General features: G+C 39.3%; 1 protein-coding gene across 5 annotated transcripts; it reads left to right on the forward strand.

Moving 5' to 3' along the window:
- Positions 1-10: 10 nt before the first annotated feature.
- On the forward strand, positions 11-23342 carry Eato (Engulfment ABC Transporter in the ovary). 5 transcript variants are annotated; one of them, XM_089463673.1, is made up of 16 exons: positions 862-967; positions 1176-1442; positions 7631-7751; positions 7819-8019; positions 8093-8563; positions 8627-8779; positions 8842-9020; positions 9076-9292; positions 9692-9992; positions 10326-10635; positions 10694-10845; positions 10908-11088; positions 20322-20559; positions 20624-21253; positions 21785-22799; positions 22872-23342. In XM_089463673.1, exons 2-16 carry the CDS (start codon positions 1263-1265, stop codon positions 23290-23292), a joined length of 4770 nt encoding a protein of 1589 aa, XP_089319799.1. In that variant the 5' UTR covers positions 862-967; positions 1176-1262; the 3' UTR covers positions 23293-23342. The 5 variants fall into 5 exon arrangements, with proteins under 5 accessions (XP_089319803.1, XP_089319799.1, XP_089319800.1 ...); XM_089463674.1 differs by having other exon boundaries at positions 907-925; XM_089463677.1 differs by lacking the exons at positions 862-967; positions 1176-1442 and adding an exon at positions 11-137.
- The last annotated feature ends 3159 nt before the right edge of the window (positions 23343-26501 follow it).

Raw genomic sequence — 26501 nt, forward strand, 5'->3', positions numbered from 1 at the left:
TATATTTTTGTTGAAAAGTTTTGGTCACATTTTGATTCGTTGATTGCGCTCAAAATTGTGAAATTGTGAAATTATTAATTAGCAATAATGCTAAAGAAAATATATGAACAGAATTTTCGGGACGCCTGGGCCAAAAGGTACGAGTTTAAGAAGTGGCTGGTAAAAGTACCTGCCGACCAAACAAAGGCGTACTACAGCTTTTGCAAATGCACAGTTACCGCCAAACTGTACGATATTCGGCAACATGCGGCAACGAAAAAGCACTTGTCCGCAATTGGAGGCATTGCCCAAAAAAATAAAATAGATTTAAAAAAAAAAAACACAAAAACTGAGGATCAGGAGGCGGCATTATGCCTATATATTGCCGAGCACTCTGCCATTGCTCCAACAGACCATTTGTCCACTATGTGTGTGCAACAATTTAACGACTGTAAAGCCGCAGTCAACATAAATGCACACAAATCATTAACAATGTTCTAGCGCTTCATTTTCGTGAAGATCTTATCGCGGACATCGATTCATCCAAATTTAGCCTAATGTTGGATGAATCCACGGATATAAGAGTAACAAAATTACTTAGTAAATATACTTGCTTGATCTCTGCTGATATCTTATATTTATACAGATATGGATTGCGGCGGCATGGCAAATGTTGCCATAATTACGAATTGCCTGAAAAATATATTTATCTTATAAGTTCCAGCGATAAATACGCAAGTCCTTCAGACTGTGAACTAGATAATATAATTAAACATTTAAAGTTTATGTTTTGTTTAATTTTTTGCCTTTTTTTAAGCCAGTTTTTTTTTTTCGAATTTTTAGCCTATTCTAGCTTATATTTTTGAGAAATTTGGCCTATTTTGTCGTTCGAAATCTGGCACCACTGCACAGAACAGAGAGCAAATACGAAGTTGTGTGTTCGTCGGTGAATAAATTTGTTCTAAATGTCTAGTCTATGTGTTCTCTGGTTGGTGGTGTTGTCCAACTTTTTAAAAAACGATTGAATCTGAAAAAAGAATAGTTATTATTTACATATAATTTAAAATCATATAAAGAATTCACCTTTGATTTTCCACAGACGTATTTCGTATTATCTTTGTTTTTAGGCTGAAAAGACCATATCGATATTTTTCCAAGATTGTAAACTATCGATTATAATGATGCCCTTTTTTCAGCTTTGTTTGTCACTGACTGAAAGTAATTTTATGAAATTTTGCTTGAATTAATGTTAATTCTAACGGCATAAAAATAGAAAAATATTAATGGCATGTAGCCGTTCATTATTTCTGCCGTTTTGGTGGAAAAATTGGCTTAGTTTGAGATATAACTGGAAACTTCTAATCATTATCTTCACGATATGGACAGCAGTTCAATGGACCTATTTACATTTATCAAATAAATCAAGTGAAACACAATCCGAGGAATTCGAAATTAAAGACCATGTACGTACTCAATAATTTCACTACTCGCGAAACACAAAGAATATATAACAAAATACAACCATTTTTAATCTATACACAGATAAATACATACGTACATACATATGTATGTACATATAGGCACGAACATACATATGTATGTACATATAAGCACGTACATACATATGTATGTATGTTCTCAACGCGAAAAAAAAAGTTTATCAATTTTATGCCCTTCTTGTGCTGCAATTCGGCGATTGTTTGTTTTTGCTGGTTCGTAGATGTGCTCTGTATAAGAATGGGACCATTTCGTTTGAGCGCTTGCAGTGCATTGACTTTGTCGTGCAATATTTTCACTGCTCGAACCTCCAGCGACCGAGCCGAGCAAATACGAAGGAAAGTGGTTTAAAGTGTTTTATATTTATTTATTTCATTCTTTTTACTAAAGGCAGTGAGATATGAGATATTGAGTCAATGCGATCTCCCACTCTATCCACATATTCTATGCCTATCACTCACTCACTCAGTCTCAGTTCGAGTGCACTTTATTTTGCTAGGTTATGAGTGCGGTCATACAGCTCTCTAATATTGAAATGCGTGCTTTAAGCTTGAACGCTCGAATCGAACTGATCTTAAGGGGGCTATCCACAGCATTGTTGCCATTTTACCTACTTATGGCTAGATCTAGCCTATTTGGAAATGAAATAGTCTGGAAAATTGTCGAAATGCTTAAGCCATAAATCTAAATAATATAAAATGGCAGAAATACAAAAGCAAAGTATTTCTGCCATTTTATATTATTTGGTTATCTATAAAAGCAAATCGAAAAAAATTAATTTTTTTGTAGGCATTTTGGTTTAACATGATATTGACCATTATATACCATGGTAAATACCATAAATTAATACAAAAATACAAATGATAATGTTAAATTTTCGTAGGAAGTATTGGCATATAAGGATGCTAGCAGAAACATCTCGTATCATGAGATTGATTTTTTTCCAATAGAAATATTATCACTTCCATGGTCAAATGCTACAATCAAATTTAGAAACAACATGACAATAAAGTCATTGATTGTTGCCGATTTTTCCCGAGAAAAAAAAAATAGCTGAATCAGGACAAAAAATAAGCAGAAATAAGCTAAATCCCAGAAACAATTAGCTGAAAAATAATTGAAATTTCAACATTATCCATGTTAAGTGTTTACATTGCACTATGGTCCAGATTTCGTTTTTTTTGGCATAAAGTCTATTTTTCAATGTTAATGAATCGTTAAAATTTTTTTTTGTCTTAAAGTAAATTCATCATACATTATAAAAATGATAATAAAAAGTTTTAGAAGTGAAACGAAAGCTTTATGAGAGCTTTTAAAAGTGAACTATCGATCAGCTGATTATTGAACACAAATTGGCGCAATAATCATTTGTTACTTTGTGTTCTGCCACACGCGTAAATTTAATCCAGAAAATTGAACTTAATTATGGAAAGTGAACTTCCAGGTATGCACGATCTAATGTAATGTTTCATTTTATGTATAGTTTGTGAATTTTAGTTTTGTGTAATGTTCAATTTATGTGAATTTTCTTAGAAAATTAACATGCGTTCTCCATGTTTCGTGGAATATAACTAATAAGCTGTTCCATGCTGAAAGCAACTAATTGGTCCAGATTGTACTTGTGAGTCTTGTCTTCCATGGGAAACCAAAAACTCATCCCCGTTCGTCCCCCTTTTCTCACAATTTGTTAATTTATAGGCCCGTTTCTGTTTAGTAACAACGAACTTATTGATATATGGCGCAGCAACAACCGGCAAATTCAATCGGTATCACACCAATATAAATAAAAACAATATCGAATATGAGATAAAGAAAGAAGTAGATAAAAAATTCAGTAATGTTAATAGTTACATTCATAGATATCTACCCAAATGTAACTATATGCTTGAACGGTTCTTGTCTAAGCATACTGTATGGCTGGCGTCGAAAATATCAATTACTATTAATGAAAACTACAAGACCCCACAGCAAATGGGACGCCCAACCTTATCCTATTTGCATCTATTACCAGCTTTAGCGATACCAGATAAATAATTCGAGTTTGGTTCCCCTAGGATCATTAGGCGAAAACGCTTCAGAAGCACGCAATAAAATTTACAAAAAAGACAGATTGTCACATTCAAGGAAAAATAGTCGGATAAATACTATGACTGACATATTTTACAGAGCTATGGATTCCTCTGATCCATTATTATCAAGTGTTTGCTTAAAGGAAAGGGAAAGAAAAAATAAAAAAAAACCTTTTCAAAAGAGGTATTAAATCTTTTGGACATTTCTTTCACAGCTGAAAATGAGAAAGAATTGCAGGCCGATTCTGATGACGATGAGAATTTATATAATATAGAACTGGATGAAGAAGATAATAGCATTTAGAAAATCAAGCAATTGAATAGAAATAACATATATTATTTCTAATTCTACTATCCATCAGTTTGCAGAGTCGGCAAGAGTGGGCGTGGTCGCACTGGCCTAATTTTTTTTTTTTTTATAAAATTATTAATACCATAACAATAAAATGTGAGAAGTTTCAACCATCTAACACAATTTTTAGACTTTATGCCAAAAAAAAAAAAAAAAAAACGAAATCTGGACCATAGTGCATTGATTATAAATCTGCCAATAGATAGTCTACAGACACTTCGGTCTCATAATTTAAATATTCCTTGGCTGCGATCGATTTGAGGCAGTTTATAAGAAGTCTGTAATCAAAACATCATCTGTTATCTCGGCTCAATTCGGATGTAAATTTTTGAAAATATAAGTTTCTGTTTTAATGACACTGTAATTCTTTAAACCTTTACCTTATGGTTGATATTGAGTTTAGAGTATCAATGTTCATCCTATGTTGGGCTCGGTAATCATCGCTTCATTGTTATTAAGAGCGGTAGTTCATCGAATATGTTAGCATTTAAAAGAATTTGTAAAGGAGATCACGCTCTCCCTTTTGCGTGGTTTTTTTATCCCACGCAGCGGCTCAGCTTAAATCAGCCGGCTCGCGTGCATTGAAATTAGTATGCAATTAACTCTTGTTTAGAGCAGATGCAGTGTTAGATTGACTATTACATACATACATAGTAACGGACAGCACGATAGCCTAGTCGCTTGCTCGCGTCTATCACATAAACTCTGTAAACTCTAATAATCACTAATCGTTAAGTTACTTCAATCGTTTAATACTTTAAAGCTATTCGAAAAATCTCGATAGCTCAACATCCTATTTCTTATTTAATATTTTATTAAATTGACTTGGCTAAAGACCCTTCAACTTCGGCATTCCACCAAGGTAACGAATGCATGCGAAGCGCAACAGCAAATCTATCTAACCACTATATGTTAGAGATGAAAGTATTGTAGAACTTGTGATGTTAGCCTTTAATAGTTGCCAGCTTAATTTGTCTATTAATTGGTAACTAATATCAGATATTAAACAAAAAATGTATTAGCTGATTCAATTCATAAATAAGACAGATTTTCCGCTATCCGCGATTTCCAAATTTTTTCCGCAATGGCACTTGAAAATAAGCCAGATCAGGCCGAAAGTAAGCCAAAACGGCAACACTGATACGAACACGTGTTCGTCAAATATTTTTGAGGGCAAGAATTGCTAGGATTAAAAAAAAAGTTGCTAAAATTGCTAAAAACTTTATTAAAATTGCTAAAAGAAATTTCCAAATTTTATTATTACTTTCATTTATGATTAAATTTTTAAATGATAGTAAAAATGTTGTCCAATTATTCGAATACATTTTCTTCGACATTAATAGCGTATTTTGAGCTGTCGCTTATTTTTGCCAAACAATTTTTTGGCAACACAATTATGGCAGCATTTATCCAATCCATATCTGTACGCTGTGGCAGCGTGGTGGCACACATCACAAAGCTTGCGAATCCACTCTTTAAACTCGCCGTCAACCACACATCGCGAAATTTTTGGGTATAGGTTTTTGGCATATTTAATAAAACTTTTAGTAAATCTGACAAAACAGCAGACAATTTAAAGCTTAGCGCACAAATAATACTCGACCACTATTGAAATATTGTTAACGAATTTGTGCGATTTATCGATATTGTTATGATTTTAAACAAGTTAGGTTCTTTTTAAGATGATGTTATTGTGAAATCACAAAAAATTTTTGAAAATAGCTATATTTGTGGCTAAATGCAATTAAAAAACAAGTAAGAAAGCTCTAGTCGAGACTGCTCGACTACGAGATCCCCTGAACCCTTGGAGCAATAGATATTTCAATAATTTTTCGCGTCTTTCAGCTTACACAAGAAACACGCACACACACACACACAGGCATACATACACACACACGCATACATACACAAGCGCATACACACACACATACACATACACACACACATACACAAACACATACACACACATACACAAACACATACACACACAAGCACCCACGCATAAACACGCATGGGCTGCAGTGTTCGCTTACTATGAGAACTTAATTGTTTAATAACTTTTTTTATGGACGTACGATCTTCATGAAACTTTCAGATTATGATTATAACATGGATATGCATGTAATTGCCAAAGCACAAGTCTCTAGTATTTGAAATACGCTTTTTACAAAAGTGAGGGTGAGGGGGTGAATTTAAGGGTGGGGGGTAAATTTTAACAAAAACCGAAATTGTATAAATTGCATATAAGCATACATTAAAAATTTGGAGACTCTAGCAATAAAGGTGTAGAAGATATAATTTTATAACTGGTTTTCGATAAGGTTTTTTATCGATAAAAAAAGATCGGGATGAGTTATCGAATTTTAATGATAAACTTGATATGCGCGCTGTAATTACGGACATTCTAAAAAAAATTTGAAGTCTCTAGCTCTTATATCTTCTGAAATCGACGCGTTCATACATACGGACAGACGGACAGACGGACAGACGGACAGACGGACAGACAGACGGACAGGGCCAAATCAACTCAGCTCGTCACCCTGATCAAGAATATATATACTTTGTGGGGTCTGCCACGCCTCCTTCTCCCTGTTACATACATTTCAACAAAACCATTATACCCTGATTTCCCATTGAAAATGGGTTCAGGGTATAATAAAAATTCAAACTCAAATTCAAAATTTGTTAAATCTAGCAACTTAATGGCTAAAATGGCAGCACTGATGTAGACAGCAGTGTTCGTCACGGGTGCTTACTTAGCCTTTTACCGGCCAGATCTGGCCTTTTTCAACTGTCTATTGCAGGAAAAATTGTAATCTAGCTGCTGGCGGAAAATTTAAAGTACCTCCAAAGTACTAGAATATTATTCGTAGACTGCCGAGGAGAAAATTGATTTTATTGAGGTCGATAATCGTGTGTCAATTTTCGAATAAAAATATTATTCATGACAAGTATGAAAGTTCTAGTCGAGACTCTTCGAGTACCAGATCCCCTGAAGCCTTTGAGCAACTGATATTTCAATAATTCTTTCTGCTTACACAAGAAACAACACATGCACACATACACATACGCGCACGCACGGATAAAGACGCCTTGGCTGCAATGTGTGCCTACTATTGGAACTTAAGTGCTTAATGACACTTCTTGTGGATAGACTTTTTTTACGGACATTAAAAAAAAATCAAGTCTCTAACTCTTACGTCTTCTTAGACGGACGGACAGACAGACGGACCGAGCTAAATCGACTTACCTCATCGCCCTGATCAAGAATATATATAACTTTATACCCTAATTTCCCATTTTCAATGGGCTCAGGGTATTAAAACTGAAATGGCTATATTAATTAATAATTAATTTAGCATTTTCTTGCCCGGAAAAGTTGGCAGCACTGCTCGAGCCTATGTATGCAAAAAGGCAGTGAGATATGAGATATTGAGTCCATGCGATCTCCCACTCTATCCACACATTCTATGCCTATCACTCAGTCTCAATTCGAGTGCACTCTATTTTGCTAGGTTATGAGTGCGGCCATGCAGCTCTTTATTATGTATACAATATTGTATACAATATAATTTGTATGCATACATATATACCAATAGGTAGCGCCTGACTGCATTAACTGTTCTACATACGAATGAAGTAAAAGTTGTATACATAACTATGATTTGATATTTTCTTATATATTGGTAAAAATATTTTTCTGACATGCTTTATTTGTTTATTTAAAATTCAGGATTCCCTTCTACGCTATTTTCCTGGAAATGATTACGATTCGGTATACTATGCGCCAATTACTGAAAATACGAGACGATTAATGGACCTTGTGAGAAATGAACTGGGAATTCAATATGAACGTACGTTTTAAACAATTTCATATGCTTAAAAAAATAGAATGAATTAAAGCAAGGTTTCTTATTAAAGGTATTCGCGAGTACAACAATAGTGCGGAAATGCAAATTGATATGGAGCAGCAGTGCAGAGGTAGCTGTTTTGCCATCAATTTCCAGTCATTGCCAGATTTAGGAACAGGATCCGGTATAAAGTATAGCCTCTCATCAAACCGTATACGCAGCTCGCCAAAAAAACGTTTTGTGAATGATGATGAAATTAATCATCAAAAAAGTTCGTATATATGTAGCCAAAAGTTTATATATATATATAAGTATGCTAATACTTAGTTGCAACCCTCTTATAGATGATGATGAATATATACGTGAAGGATTTTTCACACTACAACATGTTATTGATCTCCAGTATATGCGCTACCAGCAACTTGATCCCAGATATGAATTGCTGGTGAATGTTATCCCAAATCTGGAGCTAGGCCCAGCCGACAGCTATCGCTTGGTCAATTTCGGGACACTATTTAGCATATTATTCAAAATGCTTCTGTTGAGCACATTTCTGGTACCTTTAGTCGAAGAGAAACAAAATGGCATCAATGAGTTTCTCAATCTAGTTACGCCCATGAGCTTTTTGAATGGCCTCAGCTTTTTCATTTTACGTATTCTATTATATGGATGCTTCCTGGTGATCAACTTGACGATCGCATGGCAATATGGCGCCTTGGGGTCAATTCATTTTATATATATATTTACACTATATTTATTATATATTATTGCCTCTATGTCGTATTCCTATTTAATATCCGTATGCTTTTTCTCAGGTGAGTGGTAATAATTCCCCCCTTATGTACATAAACAGATATTTTTGTAATTTTTCTTTACAGTCTTTTATGCTAAAATTGGCGGACTTATCTTACTTATAATACCATACGTGTTTAGTATTGTAAGAGGTTGGATAACAAATCTGGCATTTAAATTATTTTCCACAAACGCTTTTCTGGAAGGCCTTGATGTACTGCAGACGTTCTGTAACAAACGTAAGTCGAAAAGATCTTTATGTGATTATCTACAAACTCATTGATCCGAATTAAATTGGCAGACCGCAATTTTGAATTGTCTGACTTGACTCGAGTTATTAAAGATGACTTCAGCAGCATCTTAACAGTTTATGTAACGCTCATCTGCCAAATCATGTTTTACGCTTTGCTGTACAACTACTTGGTGTGTGTATTTCCCGGACCTGGCGGTCTTAAGCGCCCCTTTCTATTCTTCCTAAATGTACGTATGTGATATTATTTAAAATTGAGTTTACCGATTTTTCTGCTTTTTGAAGCCGGAAACATATAAGAAGCGTCAGCGCAATGAGTATACAACCGAACCGCTTAGCACACATGCGATAATTATAAAAAAGTTGTGCAAGAAATTCAAGACGACTAAACGCGAGACTCACATTGCAGACCATTTAGATATGACGATCAATAACAAGGAGATCACCGTGCTGCTGGGGCATAATGGTGCCGGCAAGACGACCATGATGAACATGATTATGGGTATATATGAAATAAAAACAGTCCTACGATTCCTTCCTTTGTATACCATCCTTTAAAATATTGGCTATCAATGTTAAGTTTTTTTGTTTAAGTAGTGCGTCACTACCGCAAGTTTGCTCCTGCCGAATGTCTGCTTGCCGCGGAGTACCGTCTTAGTCTTCCAAGACTGAGATGCTTATCTCGATATGCCATCCTCCAACAAGCTCCATGAGTTGGTCGCCTTTGAGCTCCAGTGGTTATCTAGAACTCCATTCGATTAGTAGCAGCAGATCTTCCGCGGGCATGTACACTACTCACGGCAAAGTTCCAAGTATTCCTCAACGCAGTATAGTGGCAACCGGCCAGCACCGCACCTCACATATATATATATATTAAACTTGTCTTTGATTATTTTTCTAGGTATCGTTCCAAAGGATGCGGGAAGCATTCTTGTTTGCAGTGAACGTGACGTTACGTCGTATCGTCACCTGATTGGTTTCTGTCCACAACACAGCGTCTTTATGAGTTATATGACCTGTCAGCAACATTTGGAATTTTTCTCCCAGCTACGAGGAGCGACGCGCTCTGACGCACAACACTGGGCGGAATTGAAGCTGCGAAAGTTGAATCTCGCAGACAAGGCAAATGAATATGGTTGTATGTTGTCTGGCGGCATGAAACGACGTCTATCGCTAGGTATTGCAATATCTGGCAATACTAAGTTAGTAACTTTTTTACATACATTCAAAAACTAATTTATTCTACAATAATACAATAATAGTTATTCACTAATAGTCCTTAATATATTTAATTTTTTGTTTTTTTCTACTTATTTCGGAAAAGTAGTACATTTCGTGTTATTTTTATAAACAAAACTCTTCAATTTTTAGTTAGTTTTATTTATTTATTTTATTTTATTTTATTTTTAATAGTTACAAAACACATAATTAAATTTATATGGCATTACTCTTTTTTAATTCGGTTGTGGTCGAAATGTTGCATTGCTAATGTGTTATATACGTCATCCTAACTTTTAAAATCTTTCACTGTTCAGAATTGTTATACTAGACGAACCGTCCTCAGGCCTAGACATCGAATCACGCCGCGAACTTTGGGATATTTTGCTTGAGCTACGCAAAGAGAAGGCCATTCTGGTCACCACACACTATATGGAAGAGGCCGAAGAACTCGGCGATACTATTTGTATATTGGCAAACGGCAAGCTGGAAAGGACCGGATCACCTTTGGAACTTAAGCGTAAATATGGCAACGGCTATTGCCTTAAGCTGGAAACCCATGAGAATTTCAATAAAGATGCCATCTTATCTGAAATACGCAGGTTTATACAAAATGCTTCCGTGGAGGTTAGCATATATATAGATATATATTATTTTATTATATACTCACATCATTTACTTACAGAATTTTGTAAAGCCCACGGTTTATATTCGATTGCCATATGATTTTGACTTGAAATATCATGACATGCTGCGCAGTTTGGAGGGAGCTAAAGAAAGGTTGGGTATTATAACAATCTCCATTGCTGATACCTCTTTGGAGAGCGTGTTTTTGAAGTAAGTTTTTAGTGTTTGTCGTAAATTTATGACATCTTTACATAAATTATTTTGTTCTAAAGTTGTGCTGGAGGAACCGATCAAGTGGATAAGCCCGATGACACTCGCAATAGCGAATCTGCATTGATTCATCCATACAAACGGTTGACAAATATTGAGCCCCATTTCTTGCAACTCATTGCTGCAATTTTCTACAAAAAATGGACATTTTTATCTAAAGAATGGTGCTATGCTGTCTATATGGTAAATACAAGCAAATTTTTAAACAAATCCGACCCATTCCGTATGATATGACAGTCCGAGGACAAGTGTGCGACACAATTAATCATTTGTATACACTGAACCTAATGTAAATGGGATACCAGGGTATAATAGTTTTTTTTTTTAAAGTACATGTAACAGGCAGAAGGAGGAGTGGCAGACCCCACAAAATGTATATTCTTGATCAGGGTGACGAGCTGAGTCGATTTAGCCCTGTCCGTCCGTCCGTATGTATGAACGCGTCGATCTCAGAAGATATAAGAGCAAGCACGGATATCGAGTTCATCTCGTATTTTTTATACCCTGAGCCCATTGAAAATGGGAAATCAGGTTATAATGGTTTTGTGAAAAAGTATGTAACGGGCAGAAGGAGGCGTGGCAGACCCCACAAAGTATATATATTCTAGATCAGCGCGACGAGCTGAGTCGATATAGCCCCGTCCGTCTGTCCGTCCGCCCGTCCGTCCATATGAGTGCGTCGATCTCAGAAGTTATAAGAGCTAGAGAGCTGAAATTTGGCATGCATACTCGTGTGTACCATACGCAGTACGAGTTTGCTTTATTTTTTCGATAAATCATCCTATAACTTTTTTATCGAGAATAATCGAAAAATTGATTTTGTTTTTTTTAGCCTAATTTGAACATTTTTAGACCTGGAGTCTTTAAATTTGTGTTGTATATAAAGTTAATGGATACAAAGATTTTGTAATTTACAGACTTTGGATACCACGCCCCCCAATTTGTAAAAAACGCATTTCAAGTACTAGAACCTTGTGCTTTGGAATGTACAAACATATTCACCATATGATTGCATTTTGACAGTTTCATTAAGATCGTATGTCTACAAAAGAAATGATTCAACCAATAAATTTTCATAATATAGCCCAAACTGCAGCGCAGCCCAAGCGCAGTCGCTGCTTACTGCGCAGTTAGCAGAGCGCAGGCTTATGCGTGCGTGTGGATGCATGTGTATGTATGTGTGCATAAAAGAAGTGCAGAATGATTAGAATATCAGTTTGGAGGGTTCAGGGTATCTCCTAGTCGAGCAGTCTCGACTGGAGCTTTCTTACTTGTTTATGTATACTTATATTCATTTTATACAATTTCGATTTTTAGCAAAATTTACCCCCCATCTCTAATTCACCCCCTCGCCATCACATTTGTAAAAGGCGTATTTTAAATACTAGCGATTTGTGCATTGGCAAATACATGTATATCCATGTTATAATCATAATCTGAAAGTTTCATGAAGAAAGTACATCCACAAGAAAAGCTATTGAACAATTAGGTTCCTATAGTAAGCCACCACTGCAGCCAATGCGTGTTTATACGTGCGTTCGTATCTCTGTGTGTGTGTGTGTATGATGTGTGTGTATATGTGTGTGCGTATGCTTGTGTGTGTATGCGTGTGTGTGTGTATTTGTTTGTGTTTGTGTGCGTGTGTATGATGTGTGTATATGTGTGTGTCTATGCTTGTGTGTGTATGCGTGTGTGTCTTGCGTAAGCAGAAAGATGCGAAAAATGATTAAAAAAGCTATTGCTCGAGGGGTTCAGGGGATCTCGTAGTCGGGCAGTCTCGACTAGAGCTTTCTTACTTGTTTTTATGTCCGTGATTACAGCGCAGATATCGAGTTTATCATTAACAAGTAAGAAAGCTATAGTCGAGACTGCTCGACTCCGAGATCCCTTGAACCCTTGGAGCAATAGTTATTTCAATATTTTTTCGCGTCTTTCAGCTTACACAAGAAACACACACACACACACACACACGCACGCACACACAGGCATACATACACACACACGCATACACACACACACACGCATACACACACACACGGATACACACACACACATGGATACACACACAAACGCATAAACACACACACATAAACACACACATACACAAACACATACACACACAAGCACCCACGCATAAACACGCATAAGCTGCAGTGTGCGCTTACTATGAGAATTTAATTGTTTAATAATTTTTTTCATGAACTTCATGAAACTTTCAGATTTTGATTACAACATGGATATGCATGTATTTGTTAAAGCACAAGTCTCTAGTATTTGAAATACGCCTTTTCCAAACATGGTGGTAAGGGGGTGGATATGGGGGTGGGGGTAAATTTTAACAAAAACCGAAATTGTATAAATTGCATATAAGCATACATTAAAAATTTGGAGACTTTAGCAATAAAGGTGTAGAAGATATACTTTATAACTGGTTTTCGATAAGGCTTTTTATCGATAAAAAAGATTAGGATGAGTTATCGATTTTTAATGATAAATTTGATATCCGCGCTGTCATTACGGACGTTTAAAAAAAATTGAAGTCTCTAGCTCTTATATCTTCTGAAATCGACGCGTTCATACATACGGACAGACGGACGGACAGACAGACGGACGGACGGACAGACGGACAGACGGACAGACAGACGGACAGGGCTATATCGACTCAGCTCGTCGCCCTGATCAAGAATATACTTTGTTGGGTTTGCCACGCCTCCTTCTGCCTGTTACATACATTTCAACAAAATCATTATACCCTGATTTCCCATTGAAAATGGGTTCAGGGTATAAAAATCGATAACTCATCCCGATCTTTTTTATCGATAAAAAACCTTCTCGAAAACCAGTTATAAAATTATATCCTCTACACCTTTAGTGCTAAAGTCTCCAAATTGTTAATGTATGCTTATATGCAATTTATACAATATCGGTTTTTGTTAAAGTTTACCCCCTACACCTATATTTGCTTAGACAAATATATGCATATCCATATTATAATCATAATCTGAAAGTTTGGTGATTTGGTGATAGGCCTCCGGCGCTAGCAATAGCAGTCTCCAGTCTGGAGCAGATCAATTTCTCAAACACCTTTCCTATGGTGTCTAAGAGGCAGATCGGTCTGTATGAAGATGGCTCGTCTGGTGGTTTGCCAGCCTTGGGTAGCAATACCAGGTTCTGGGTCTTCCATTTTGTAGGGAACGTCTCTTGTAGTAAGCATTCGTTGAATAATTCGGCGAACGTACTAGGGTGCAAGGCGAGGTTCTAAGACCTCTGAGAGCTACTAATATTTCTTCGTCTCTAACTAAAACAATTTGAGTGCTCGTTGAGCCCTGATTTGCAGACTCGGACTCCGGGGCTTGAATGGAGCTTAATCTTTCTGGAAAGAGCGTTTCCACAATCGATTTAAGCTCCAGACGATCCGTCGGCTGCACCTGTTTACCTGCGTATAGTCTTTTAACTACTATCTTATATGCCCTGCCTCAAGGGTCATATTCGGCTGAGTCGCACAACTCTAGAAAGCATTCTCTTTTGCTTGCCCGAATGGCCTTCTTGAACTGTCTTCTAGCTGCCTGGTAAGCTAATTGTTTTTCGAAAAACGTAGACCTATCCCGAGCCCGTTGATAGCTTCTTCTCGCCTGGATGCATTTGCGTCGAATGTCACCTATTTGTGCATTCCACCAATACGTAGGCTCTTGCTGTTGCGTGAACTGCTTGCTGCGTAACTGCTGCTATTGCAGGTACTCTGTATTTGGGCCACCATTTGGCATGCTCTGGCCTCAGCATTACCAATTGTGCCCAGAGACTGAATGGCCTCTGAAAAGACCGCGGGATCAAAAGTATCCAGCCGATACGATTCCCTCCACAAGGTTGACGCCCTGGCCTCACCTATTGTGAACAGAAGTGCCGTATGATCGCAGCCCGTATAGCTATCGCAGTGGCTCCATGTTCCATGTTGCTTCCCGAACGAGGGATGAAGTGACAAAAGTAATGTCAATTACAGATCCGTATCCAGCCCGACTGAAGGTGAACTCGTGGCAGTGCAACATCTAGTGTAGCGAAAATCTCCAGTAAGATACGGCCTCTGGCATTTGTTGTGTGGCTACCCCATTCTTACGCCCATGAGTTAAAATCTCTTGCTATAATGGCCTTCCGACCCCTAGCATCCTCGGCAAGCTCGTCAAGCGCCGTTGTGAAATCACTGAGCTGCATGCTGGGGGCCAGGTAGCAACTGTAGAGCCATAGGCTCGGTTATTGGCCACGTACGAACCCATTAAATGGCTTAACATTCGAAAGAACATTCGTTGTGTTGCCACATACCCACAACACCGCTTTGCCATTAGCATCTGTTGCCCATGTCCTAGGGCAGCTGGTTCTACAGTGGTGAGGCTCACTGAGAAATGCTACGTCTATACATTTTTCCCTTATGGTCTGCTCTAGAAGATCTTGGGCAGCAACACAATGATTTAAGTTAAGCTGAAGGAACCTTAACATTTCATTTTACGAGCAGCCTCGCGGTAGGATGGGCACTTGAAGCTGCCTGCTGAGTGGTCCGTCTGCTTTTCACCTTTCCGGATGCAGAGGCTACATTTTGGTGGGTTAGTGCATGCTTTTGCACTGTGACCCATCTCTCCACACCTGAAACAGGCGCCCTTTAGGTCACAGTCGCTGCCGCAGTTTGCTGCCATATGACCGTAATCAAGGCACTTGAAACAGCGTTTAGACTGATCCACGACGCGAATACGGCATACAACCCATCCAATTCTGATTTTGGACAGCACGAGCAGAGTTTTGGCTTTTCCAATTGGAAGAGAAACTGTAGCTCTTTGCTGTCCACCAAAAGCCGGTCGAACCAACTTGATAGCCTCAATGGGGAGTGAGATATCCTTCAACTCCGCCCTAATTGACTCCAAGATCTCCTCTTTGCTCGCTAACTCATCTAGGTCACGAATCTCAATTTGAGCCGATTCGGTAAATGTTTTAACTATCGCTCGGTCACCCAAGGACTTGCCTACAGCTTCGTGAAGGGCCTCTGCGCTATGCTCCGGCTTTCTGCTCAGTTGCAACAAAAGGTCCCCCTTAGCTGTCTTCCTAATGCCTTGAACGTCGCCGCTCAGATGCTTTAGATTTGGGTCGGTCTTGACTACACGAAGCATGTCCGCATAGCTGCAACCACCCACGCCTGAAATCGCGATTACGTCACTTCTGGGTCGTTTTTGCATGGACTTGCGTCCTTTAACGGCTGTCCAGCTGTTCAGGTTTGTCTGTCGACCTGCCTGATTTGAATTTTCAGCTGTAGCCCGTAGAGCCATTGGTTCTTTTGGGTTCGCTGCGCCTTTATTGGGCCTCGGCTTTTTTGAGGGTGTTTTCCTCTGATCGGTGGCAACTTCCCTCGACCGCTTGGGCGTATTGCTACCTGAGATCGCGCTAGTGCTCGCTTTCTCCACTACTTTCTGGAGCGGCATGGTCTGCACCTCGCAGTTTTTAACTGGTCAGTTGCAGAGCTTTTCGGCCGTCTTATGGAGATTGACCAGCCTAGCCAGCTCCTCTCTCATTAGGGCATTAAAATGCCGCTGACTCCCAAATAAGGCAGTCAAGCGTAACTCCTATTTGGGCTAACGCTTCTTTTAGTGAGTTGGGTGCCTGGCACTCAGCCACTGGGGACTGATTAAAGGTCGACGGCTGCGGCAGCGCCCTCTATTGTTGCTGCGGTGATCGCTGCCACGGGGAACAACGCGCGAAAGCTTGCAGCTCGTCCTCCATCCTGGCATCCATTTTTTGCTCCGACTACAACGACGTGAAGCCTGTAGTGGGCAATGGCTACTAATATAATTTGAGTTTACAGACCGCAGTACCTTAAACTCAGCTTAACTACAGCAAGAGCCCGAAAGTATGCACTACTTTTAGTAACTGCGTCTTCACTCCAGATGTTAGGTTGCTGTCTTTGCTAAGACTTAGCAACTCACCAAAGTTAGTGAGCAGCTGATTGTCCGCTGCAATTCCCAGCACTACTAACAGCTGTTAGAGTGAATGCACCTGATTTTTATACCCTGAACCCATTTTCAATGGGAAATCAGGGTATAATGGTTTTGTTGAAATGTATGTAACAGGCAGAAGGAGGCGTGGCAGACCCCACAAAGTATATATATTCTTGATCAGAGCGACGAGCTGAGTTGATTTGGCCCTGTCCGTCTGTCTGTCCGTCTGTCCGTATGTATGAACGCGTCGATTTCAGAAGATATAAGAGCTAGAGACTTCAAATTTTTTTTTAAATGTCCGTAATTACAGCGCGCTGATCAAGTTTATCATTAAAAATCGATAACTCATCCCGATCTTTTTTATCGATAAAAAACCTTATCGAAAACCAGTTATAAAATTATATCTTTTATACCCTTTATTGCTAGAGTCTCCAAATTTTTAATGTGTGCTTATATGCAATTTATACAATTTCGGTACGTCCATAAAAAAAGTTATTAAACAATTAAGTTCTCTTAGTAAGCGCACTGTGCAGCCCATGCGTGTTTATGCGTGGGTTTTATATTCGTTTATTGACAATCTTAATACAAGTTGCAAGTTGCGTGGTGGCTAGGATAGTGCGCTATGCTTGCGGGACGGCCGTAAAGCATTGCTTCGCAAGCACTGTGCGATACCTTAGCCTGGGACAGCTCGTCTTCTCATTCGCTCGACTCTGCGGAGCTCCATCATCACTGTGGCCGCGAAAGTGCTTGTTAGTTCCCAAGCTTCCTCCGATTCCAGCATGGCGTTGACTATGTTGTCCGCTCTGATGGAGCGGCCCACTGCCTCTTCCAGACGACGCCTCTCCTCCAGGAACCGTCCACATTCGAAAAGAATGTGGTTGGCGTCTTCCACATGCCCTCGCTCGCACCAGGGGCACTCGTCAGATTCCTCGTGGCCAAAGCGCTTAAAATTCCGGGATGAGCTTGTGCGTCCACCGCCCTTTAGCTGAGCTATTCCACCTCCTTTGCCATCGTGCAATGCTGTTCGCCCTGATAGCGTTGAGTCGCGCGGGCGCGTGCGAATTCCGCTCCACGGCTTCGGCGACCAAGTACTCCAATGGTACCATACCAGCTATGACGAGCGCCGCGTCATCGGAGATAGTCCTGAAAGCGCAGCTGACTCTGATTGCGCTCAGTCTGTAGATCGCGCAAATGCCCCGGCTGTAGCTCGGCGTTGCCATCGCTCTTGCCCATATTGGCGCAGCATAGAGGATGACGGACCTAATGACGCTCATTAGAAGGAGACGTCGTTGCTGTTTAGGTCCCCGCGTGTTAAGCATGATTCTCGAGAGAGCTCTACAAGAATCAGCTGCCTTTTTATACACATACTCTAAGTGCTCGCGGAAAGTTAATCTTGTGTCTATCATGACACCAAGATACTTTATCGCCCTCTTTGACGCAATGGTAACGCTCCCGATCTTTATATTGGCAGTTTCCACTCTTTTGCGACTGCTGACTAGGACAACTTCAGTTTTGTGTGCCGCTAGCTCGAGCTCAACTCCAGTCAACCAGCTTCGTATGCGATTGATACTTTCGCTGCACATATCCTCTGTATCTTTGAGTTCCTTTTCTATGGCTACGACAGCTACATCATCAGCAAAGCCAATGATTATATTGTGACAGCGCATTCAGTATCATATCCCAACTAGCTGTGTTGAAGGCATTCTTTACGTCCAGGGTTGCAATAATGCAGTACTGCTTCGTCCCATGCTTCCATCTTGTGCCATGGATGGCGGAAGTGGCCAGACCAACAACTTTGTTTAGCGCATCCGTTGTTGACCGGGCCTTCCGGAATCCAAATTGATTTGGTGACAGGCCTCCGGCGCTAGTAATCGCAGTCTCCAGTCTAGAGCAGATCAATTTCTCAAACACCTTTCCCATGGTGTCTAAGAGACAGATCGGTCTGTATGAAGATGGCTCATCCGGTGGTTTGCCAGCCTTGAGTAGCAACACCAGGTTCTGGGCTTTCCATTTTGCCGGAAGCTAACTGTTTTTCGAAAAACGTAGACCTATCCCGAGCCCGTTGATAGCTTCTTCTCGCCTGCATGCATTTGCGTCGAATGTCACCTATTTGTGCATTCCACCAATACGTAGGCTCTTGCTGTTGCGTGAACTGCTTGCTAACTGCTGCTATTGCAAGTACTCTGTATTTGGGCCACCATTTGGCATGCTCTGGCCTCAGCATTACCAATTGTGCCCAGAGACTGAATGGCCTCTGAAAAGACCGCGGGGTCAAAAGTATCTAGCCGATACGACTCCCTCCACAAGGTGGGTGCGTGGGTGCTTGTGTGTGTATGTGTTAGTGTATGTGTTTGTGTATGTGTATGTATGTGTTTGTATGTGTTTGTGTATGTGTGTGTGTATGTGAGTGTGTGTATGCGTTTGTGTCTGTATGCGTGTGTGTGCGTACGTGCGTGTGTGTGTGTGTGTGCGTGTTTCTTGTGTAAGCTGAAAGACGCGAAAAATTATTGAAATATCTATTGCTCCAAGGGTTCAGGGGATCTCGTAGTCGAGCAGTCTCGACTAAAGCTTTCTTTCTTGTTATTAATTGCGAAAGTGTGACGCCTAGTGACAAAACTTTTCGCGCTTGAAAAAAAAAGGAAAGAGAAAAGCCCTGCCGCCAAAACAATGACGCTATTGCTCCCCTCTCTTGCACCATTGGATTCTACCACCGCGGTTTTCCACGAACCGCCGCGCAGTAAGTCTCTGGTAGCTTTCGAGGTTCGCTGGGTACATTGCGCCCACAGCATACACGTTGGATCACAATAACATCGACCGCACTCCACGAAAACGCAACTCGAACTCTGTCTGTGTATGTGTGTGTGTGTGTGTGTTTCTTGTGTAAGCTGAAAGACGCGAAAAGAAAACAAGTAAGAAAGCTCCAGTCGAGACTGCTCGACTAGGAGATACCCTGAACCCTCTAATCTGATATTCTAATCAGTCTGCACTTCTTTACGACACACATACATACACACGCACGTATTAGAACGCGCTCTAACTGCGCAGTAAGCAGCGACTGCGCTTGGGCTGCGCTGTAGTGTGGGCAGCATTTCAAGAATTTATTGAAATACGCCTTTTACAAAGGTGATGGTGAGGGGGTGGATATAGGGGTGGGGGGTAAATTACAACAAAAATCGAAATTATATAAAATACATATAAGTCTACATTTAAAATTTGCAAGCTCTAGCTCTAAAGGTGTAGGAGATATAATTAAATAATTGGCTTTCGAAAAGGTTTTTAATCGATAATAAAATATTTCTGATTTCCCATTTTCAATGGGTTCAGGGTATACAAAAAAATTATTGAAATAGCTATTACTCCAAGGGTTCAGGGGATTTCGTAGTCGAGCAGTCTTGACTAGAGCTTTCTTACTTGTTTACCTTATGCGTTGTTTATTCCATACAGCTAAGCATATTCATGTTTGGCATTGTGTTCGCTGTTTTGCTGATGCATTATATGTCTGTGGTGAATAATGAGTATACTTTGCCACTCAAACTCACACAACTACGCACGGGCAGTGTTTATATCTACAACCCATCTGGCTATGATACACAGTTCGAGCAGCATTTGCGTCAATACATTCAAGATAGTGGACTTAATGCTAAAACGTTAGTGGTACGAGGAAACTTTACCATGAAGGAGGGTAATTTATTATCGAATATAATATTTATTATTAGGTTTCGCTAATCTGCTTAAACTTTCTACAGAGTTGAAGCAGATGCAGCGCGATAATCTGGCTGAATTTCTCGAGGATACCATTGGACTGATTACGATCGATGGAGCGGATCGCACCACTGGCGAGAAACCCAGTATACAAATGTATTGGGCCAGTAATCGCTACCACAGCAGTATCATACTACTAAATATGGTGGACACGTGCATGCTGCAGCAGCTAGGTGGACAGGAGAAATCTTTTATTGATGCCAGTTATGAGCCCATTAGGCGTTTTATTAGCGATGTCAGTTCCGCGCGGCTCGAATACTTTGCAGTAATCGTATCAGCTGCCAATTTTTTCTACATGTTCTACTATATCGTCTTGCCGTTTGGGGAGCATGTGAACGGATTTCGTCAACTGCAGCCCATGTCACGCTTCACATATTGGTGGGCCACGTTTGTGTTTGATTCGCTATTGCATGGCATCGTCTGCCTCATGCTGTTTCTGATGCAACAGCTGTTTATGCCCGATGAGTTGTATAAAGTCGAAGAGCAGAAGCTAATCGCATGGAGTATATTCTTTTATGGGTGCAGCTATTTGCCTATTTTGTACGTTTTGGGTAATAACTTTAAGTCCATATCAACAATTTCGACATATCTGCTACTTATGTTTATCGTTTCAGGTAAGTGATCAATATCTGCTATGCAGATACATATGTAAATTTCGAAAAATTTTCTTATCATAGCAAGTGATGTATAAAACTAATTTTGTTTATTCCGTGGCATTATGAAAGTTTGTATAATTCTTATCAAAACTGGATCAATATCTGAAAACTGTTATATACACAGAACAGAGTTGTTTCCATGAATTTTCTAATTTTGTCATAATAAGACTAACAAAAAACATTTTATATTCTGATGCTGCTTGCAGTCGGGCCTTACCGACTGTCTAATACTCATTCAAAAGATACATGTTTTTTGGTTAAGAAGTGAGAGAGGAATACGAACTATCTCAATAGTCTCATTTCTAGCTTCAAAACATTGCAGAAAATGCTTTTCCGATTTTCCACGCTTCCAAGAGCGTGTGTAGTATAGTGATTATGTCTTGTCTATAACTAAACTGAGGAGGACTAATAAATCCTTCATAGTTGGGCTTCTGTTGTAATTTAATGCACTTTGCTTTACATGAAAAAATCGGCTAAATATTCTTTCAGAGATCGCACCTTTAATCACCTCCGGCAATATTCAGGCAATGAAACTTCATGAGACAAAAATTGCCTTTCTCTGCTTCTTGCCTGATTTCAATTTGAACCATCAGCTACGGCTCATCAACGAAAATCTGTTGGCACAGCGAAAGAAGTCGTCAGTTGCTCCGCCATCTACTGGCGTATTTTTCGCTTATGCACTTGTCGTGCTCTTTCTGGTCATGTGCTTCTTCACAATTGTGCTAGAAAACAAGTACTATCGCCGGCAATTGTTCGACTTTTTCCATGGCAAGAGCTGTAAGATACCACCGAAAAGTAGCTTAACTTCAGCTGGAATTGGCATAAGTTCGCAGTTGGAGATGGAGAACATTAATGATTGCATCAGTGAGGAACAGCAAGCAAATCGGCTGCTATCAGATAACTCTCATGATTATCCATTGATCGTCAGTAATCTGCGCAAAAGCTATGCAGGCAAACCGGCGGTCTGTGGTATCAGCTTCACTGCAAAGCCCGGCGAATGCTTTGGACTGCTGGGAGTTAATGGAGCAGGCAAGACGACCACTTTCCAAATGATCACAGCCAACGAGATTTTTGATAGCGGACATATACGGATCAACGGCATTGATATACGGGAAAACGAAGTTCTCTTTCGCCAGCAATTTGGGTACTGTCCACAGTACGATGCACTCAATCAATTTATGACTGCTGAGCAATCCCTTCGATTGATGGCACTCCTACGTGGTCTCTCTCTCAGGACTGAGGACAGCGGACAGGCAGTTAAAAACAATGTGGAATACTGGTTAATAAAAATGGATCTAGTTAAGTATCGTCATGTGGCCGTGAAAAACTATTCTGGTGGAACCAAACGGAAGCTACTGGCTGCCATGGCCCTGATTGGGGAGCCATCACTGGTGCTGCTGGATGAGCCGACAACGGGCGTAGATCCTAAATCGCGACGACTCTTATGGAAGTGCGTTAAGGACCTCCAGGCTGAAAATCGAACAGTGGTTCTCACATCACACAGGTGGGTCCAATTTAACTCTCACGAAACTCTCCTCGCTAATAACAGGTGTTCTCTTCTGTTCTATATGTGCAGCATGGATGAGTGCGAGGAGCTATGCAATCGATTGGCCATCATGGCGAATGGCAAATTCAAATGTCTGAATAACATTTGCGCCCTCAAGCGATTAAGCGGCTTTACAATTAAACTGAAAATGCGAATTGACATGGATACGGAGACAAATATCAATACTATCACCGACATGCTTAAACAACAATTCAATCAGTTGGATCTGCGGGAGAATCATGCAGGATCATTGACATACTTTGTTTGTACTGAAGAGCAGATCATATGGTCAAGAGTATTTAAGACTACACAAGATCTGGCAAAAAATTTGGAAAATATAATAGAGCATTATTCAGTAAATGAATGTACACTGGAAGACATTTTTTTAAAATTCGAAAAACATTCAAAATCAATCATACATTCGACATCGGGTTCCCAAAACTACGTTTAAATGTAAACTTTCTAACCAATTTTTTAAATAAAATTATGTATATCGAAAAACTTTACTGAATCGAAATGATATTAAATGGTATCGATAAATATCTGTTTAACATCGATTTTAAGTCGATATACCACACACATGAAACAGCCTGCATCGTATCTGACCAAATATTTTACTTTCAGACTCCATCAGCCACAATTGGGTCCTCAAAGTAAAAAAATCCCAAACTCCACTTCGAGTGGATATACACTGTATATATTTTTATATCCTGAGCCCATTGAAAATGGGAAATCGAGGTACAATGTTTCTTTTATGTACATATATAATAGGCCGAAGGAAGCGTAGGAGGTATATCTTAAATATTAGAGACTTTTGGTTTGGCGAATATATATACACTTGTTATATATATTTGTCTCTCTATACCTTGAACCCATTGAAATGGGAAATCAGGGCATAATGGTTTTGTTGAAATGTATGTAACACGCAGAAGGAGGCGTGGCAGACTCCACAAAGTATATATATTCTTGATCAGGGCGGCGAGCTGAGCCCTGTCTGCTGACTGTCCGTCCGTCGGTCTCTCCGTATGTTTGAGCACGTTGTGTGTGTGTGAGTATTTCTTGTGTAACCAGAAAGACGCGAAGAATCATTGACATATCATTTCCTCGAAGGGTTGAGCGGATCTCGACTAGAGCTTTCTTACTTGTTATACCCTGAACCCATTGAAAATGGGAAATCAGGGTATAATGGGTTTGCTGAAATGTATTTAACACGCAGAGGGAAGCGCACCAGACTCCACAAGGTATACATATGTATATATATGTATGTATTCTTGATCAGAGCGGTGAACTGAGTCGGTGTAGCACTGACCATCTGTCTGTCCGTATTTCTGAACGCGTCGATCTCAGAGATATGGGAGCTAGAGACTTGAATTAAAAAAAAAAAATGTTTATATACCGCGAATGTCGAGTTTATCTCAAAAAATCGAAAGCTCTTCTCGTTATTTTTTGTTGATTGAAAACCTTATCGAAAATCAGCGATAAAAGAAGGCTCTAGTCGAGACTGCTCGACTAGGAGATACCCTGAGCCCTCCAAGCTGATATTCTAATTATTCTGCACTTCTTTTATACACATATATATACACATGCATCCACACTTACGTATAAACACGCGGGCTGCGCTGCAATGTGGGCAATATTATGAGAATTTACTTGTTGAATAATTTCTCTTGTAATCGGACAATCTTAATGAAACTTTTTGAGCGTAATCATATGGTTAGAATGTGTGTACATTCCAAAGCACATTCCAATTTTTCAATTATTCTCGAGAAAAAAGTTTTCGTATGAGTTACGTATGCCAAATTTCAGCTTTATAGCTCTTATAACTTCCGAGATCTAGGCGTTCATACGGTCGGACAGACGGACAGGGCTATACTTTTTGGGGTCTGCGATGATTCCTTCTGCCTGTTACTTACTTTTCACAAAGCCATTATACCCTGATTTCCCATTTTCAATGGGCTCAGGGTATAATTACATACATATATCTGCTGAAGTTATAGTCGCCAAATTTTAAATTTTAAATTAAAATTAAAATTTTTAATTCATATGAATTTTATAGACCCTAAACTTGTGAAAGGCATATCTCAAATACTAGACTTGTGCTTTGGCGAATGCATACATACATTTCAACTTCAATTTCTTTCTGCGTGTGCACGCCAGTGCTGCCAACTTTTCCGGGCAAGAAAATGCAAAATTAACCTTTTAAACCTGCTAGAAAAGGCTAGATCAAATTCAAGAATAGCCAGAAGTATAGCCATTTCAGTTTTCATACCCTAAACCCATTGAAAATGACAAATCAAGGTATACAAGTATATATATTCTTGATCAGGGCGACGAGTTTTTGGAATGTCCATAAAAAAAGTCCAAGAAAAGTTATTAAACAGTTAAGTTCCCATAGTAGACACACACTGCAGCAAATGCGTCTTTATCCGTGCGTGCATATGTGATAATGTGTTGTTTCTTGTGTAAAGAGAAAGACGCGAAGAATTATTGAAATATCAGTTGGTCGAAGGCTTCAGTGGATCTCGTACTCGAGTAGGCTCGACTAGAGATTTCTTACTTGTTATGAATTATAGTTTTATTCGAAAATTGACACACGATAAAATAAATTTTCTCCTCGGCAGTGTACGAATTGTTTGTGCCAATAATATTCAAGTAATTTGGAGGCACTTTGAATAATGCTGATTTGATTTTTTAAAATGCCAAATTTCCCGCCAGCAGCTAGATTAAAATTTTTCCTGCAATCGATAGTTGAAAAAGGCCAGATCTGGCCGGTAAAAGGATAAGTTGGCAGCCCTGGTGCACGCGTGTGTGCATATGTGTCTGTGTGCGTGTACATATGTATTTTTTTTTGTGTTAGCAGAATGACGCGTGGTTCCTTGAAAGGGGTTCGTAGTCTCGACTAGAGCCAGTGTTGACGTTTTTCCCGAGAAAAAATAGCTGAATCAGGACAAAACATATGCAAAAATAAGCTAAATCCCAGAAACAATTAGCTGAAAAATAAGCTAATATTTTAAAATTGTTTTTTATACCCTGAACCCATTTTCAATGGGAAATCAGGGTATAATGGTTTTGTTGAAATGTATGTAACAGGCAGAAGGAGGCGTGGCAGACCCCACAAAGTATATATATTCTTGATCAGGGCGACGAGCTGAGTTGATTTGGCCCTGTCCGTCTGTCCGTATGTATGAACGCGTCGATTTCAGAAGATATAAGAGCTAGAGACTTCAATTTTTTTTTAAATGTCCGTAATTACAGCGCGCATATCAAGTTTATCATTAAAAATCGATAACTCATCCCGATCTTTTTTTATCGATAAAAAACCTTATCGAAAACCAGTTATAAAATTATATCTTCTACACCTTTATTGCTAGAGTCTCCAAATTTTTAATGTATGCTTATATGCAATTTATACAATTTCGGTTTTTGTTTAAATTTTTGTTAAAATCATCCCCTCACCCTCACTTTTGTAAAAAGCGTATTACTAGAGACTTGTGCTTTGGCAATTACATGCATATCCATGTTATATTCATAATCTGAAAGTTTTATGAAGATCGTACGTCCACAAAAAAAGTTATTAAGCAATTAAGTTCTTATAGTAAGCGCTCACTGCCGCCCATGCGTGTTTATGCTTGTGTGTGTATATGTATGTAAATGTTTGTG

The sequence above is a fragment of the Drosophila arizonae genome, chromosome 3 (assembly GCF_054131065.1).
Source record: "Drosophila arizonae isolate 15081-1271.41 chromosome 3, UAZ_ARI_1.0, whole genome shotgun sequence".
Classification (NCBI taxonomy): domain Eukaryota; kingdom Metazoa; phylum Arthropoda; class Insecta; order Diptera; family Drosophilidae; genus Drosophila; species Drosophila arizonae.

Excerpts from the sequence above, each read along its gene's own strand:
- Eato (XM_089463673.1), top strand. The coding sequence starts at position 1,263 with ATGGCATGTAGCCGTTCATTATTTCTGCCGTTTTGGTGGAAAAATTGG. Across the intron at positions 9,021-9,075 it reads CCTTTCTATTCTTCCTAAAT|CCGGAAACATATAAGAAGCG; the intron begins GTACGTATGTGA and ends TGCTTTTTGAAG. Across the intron at positions 20,560-20,623 it reads AAACTTTACCATGAAGGAGG|AGTTGAAGCAGATGCAGCGC; the intron begins GTAATTTATTAT and ends AACTTTCTACAG.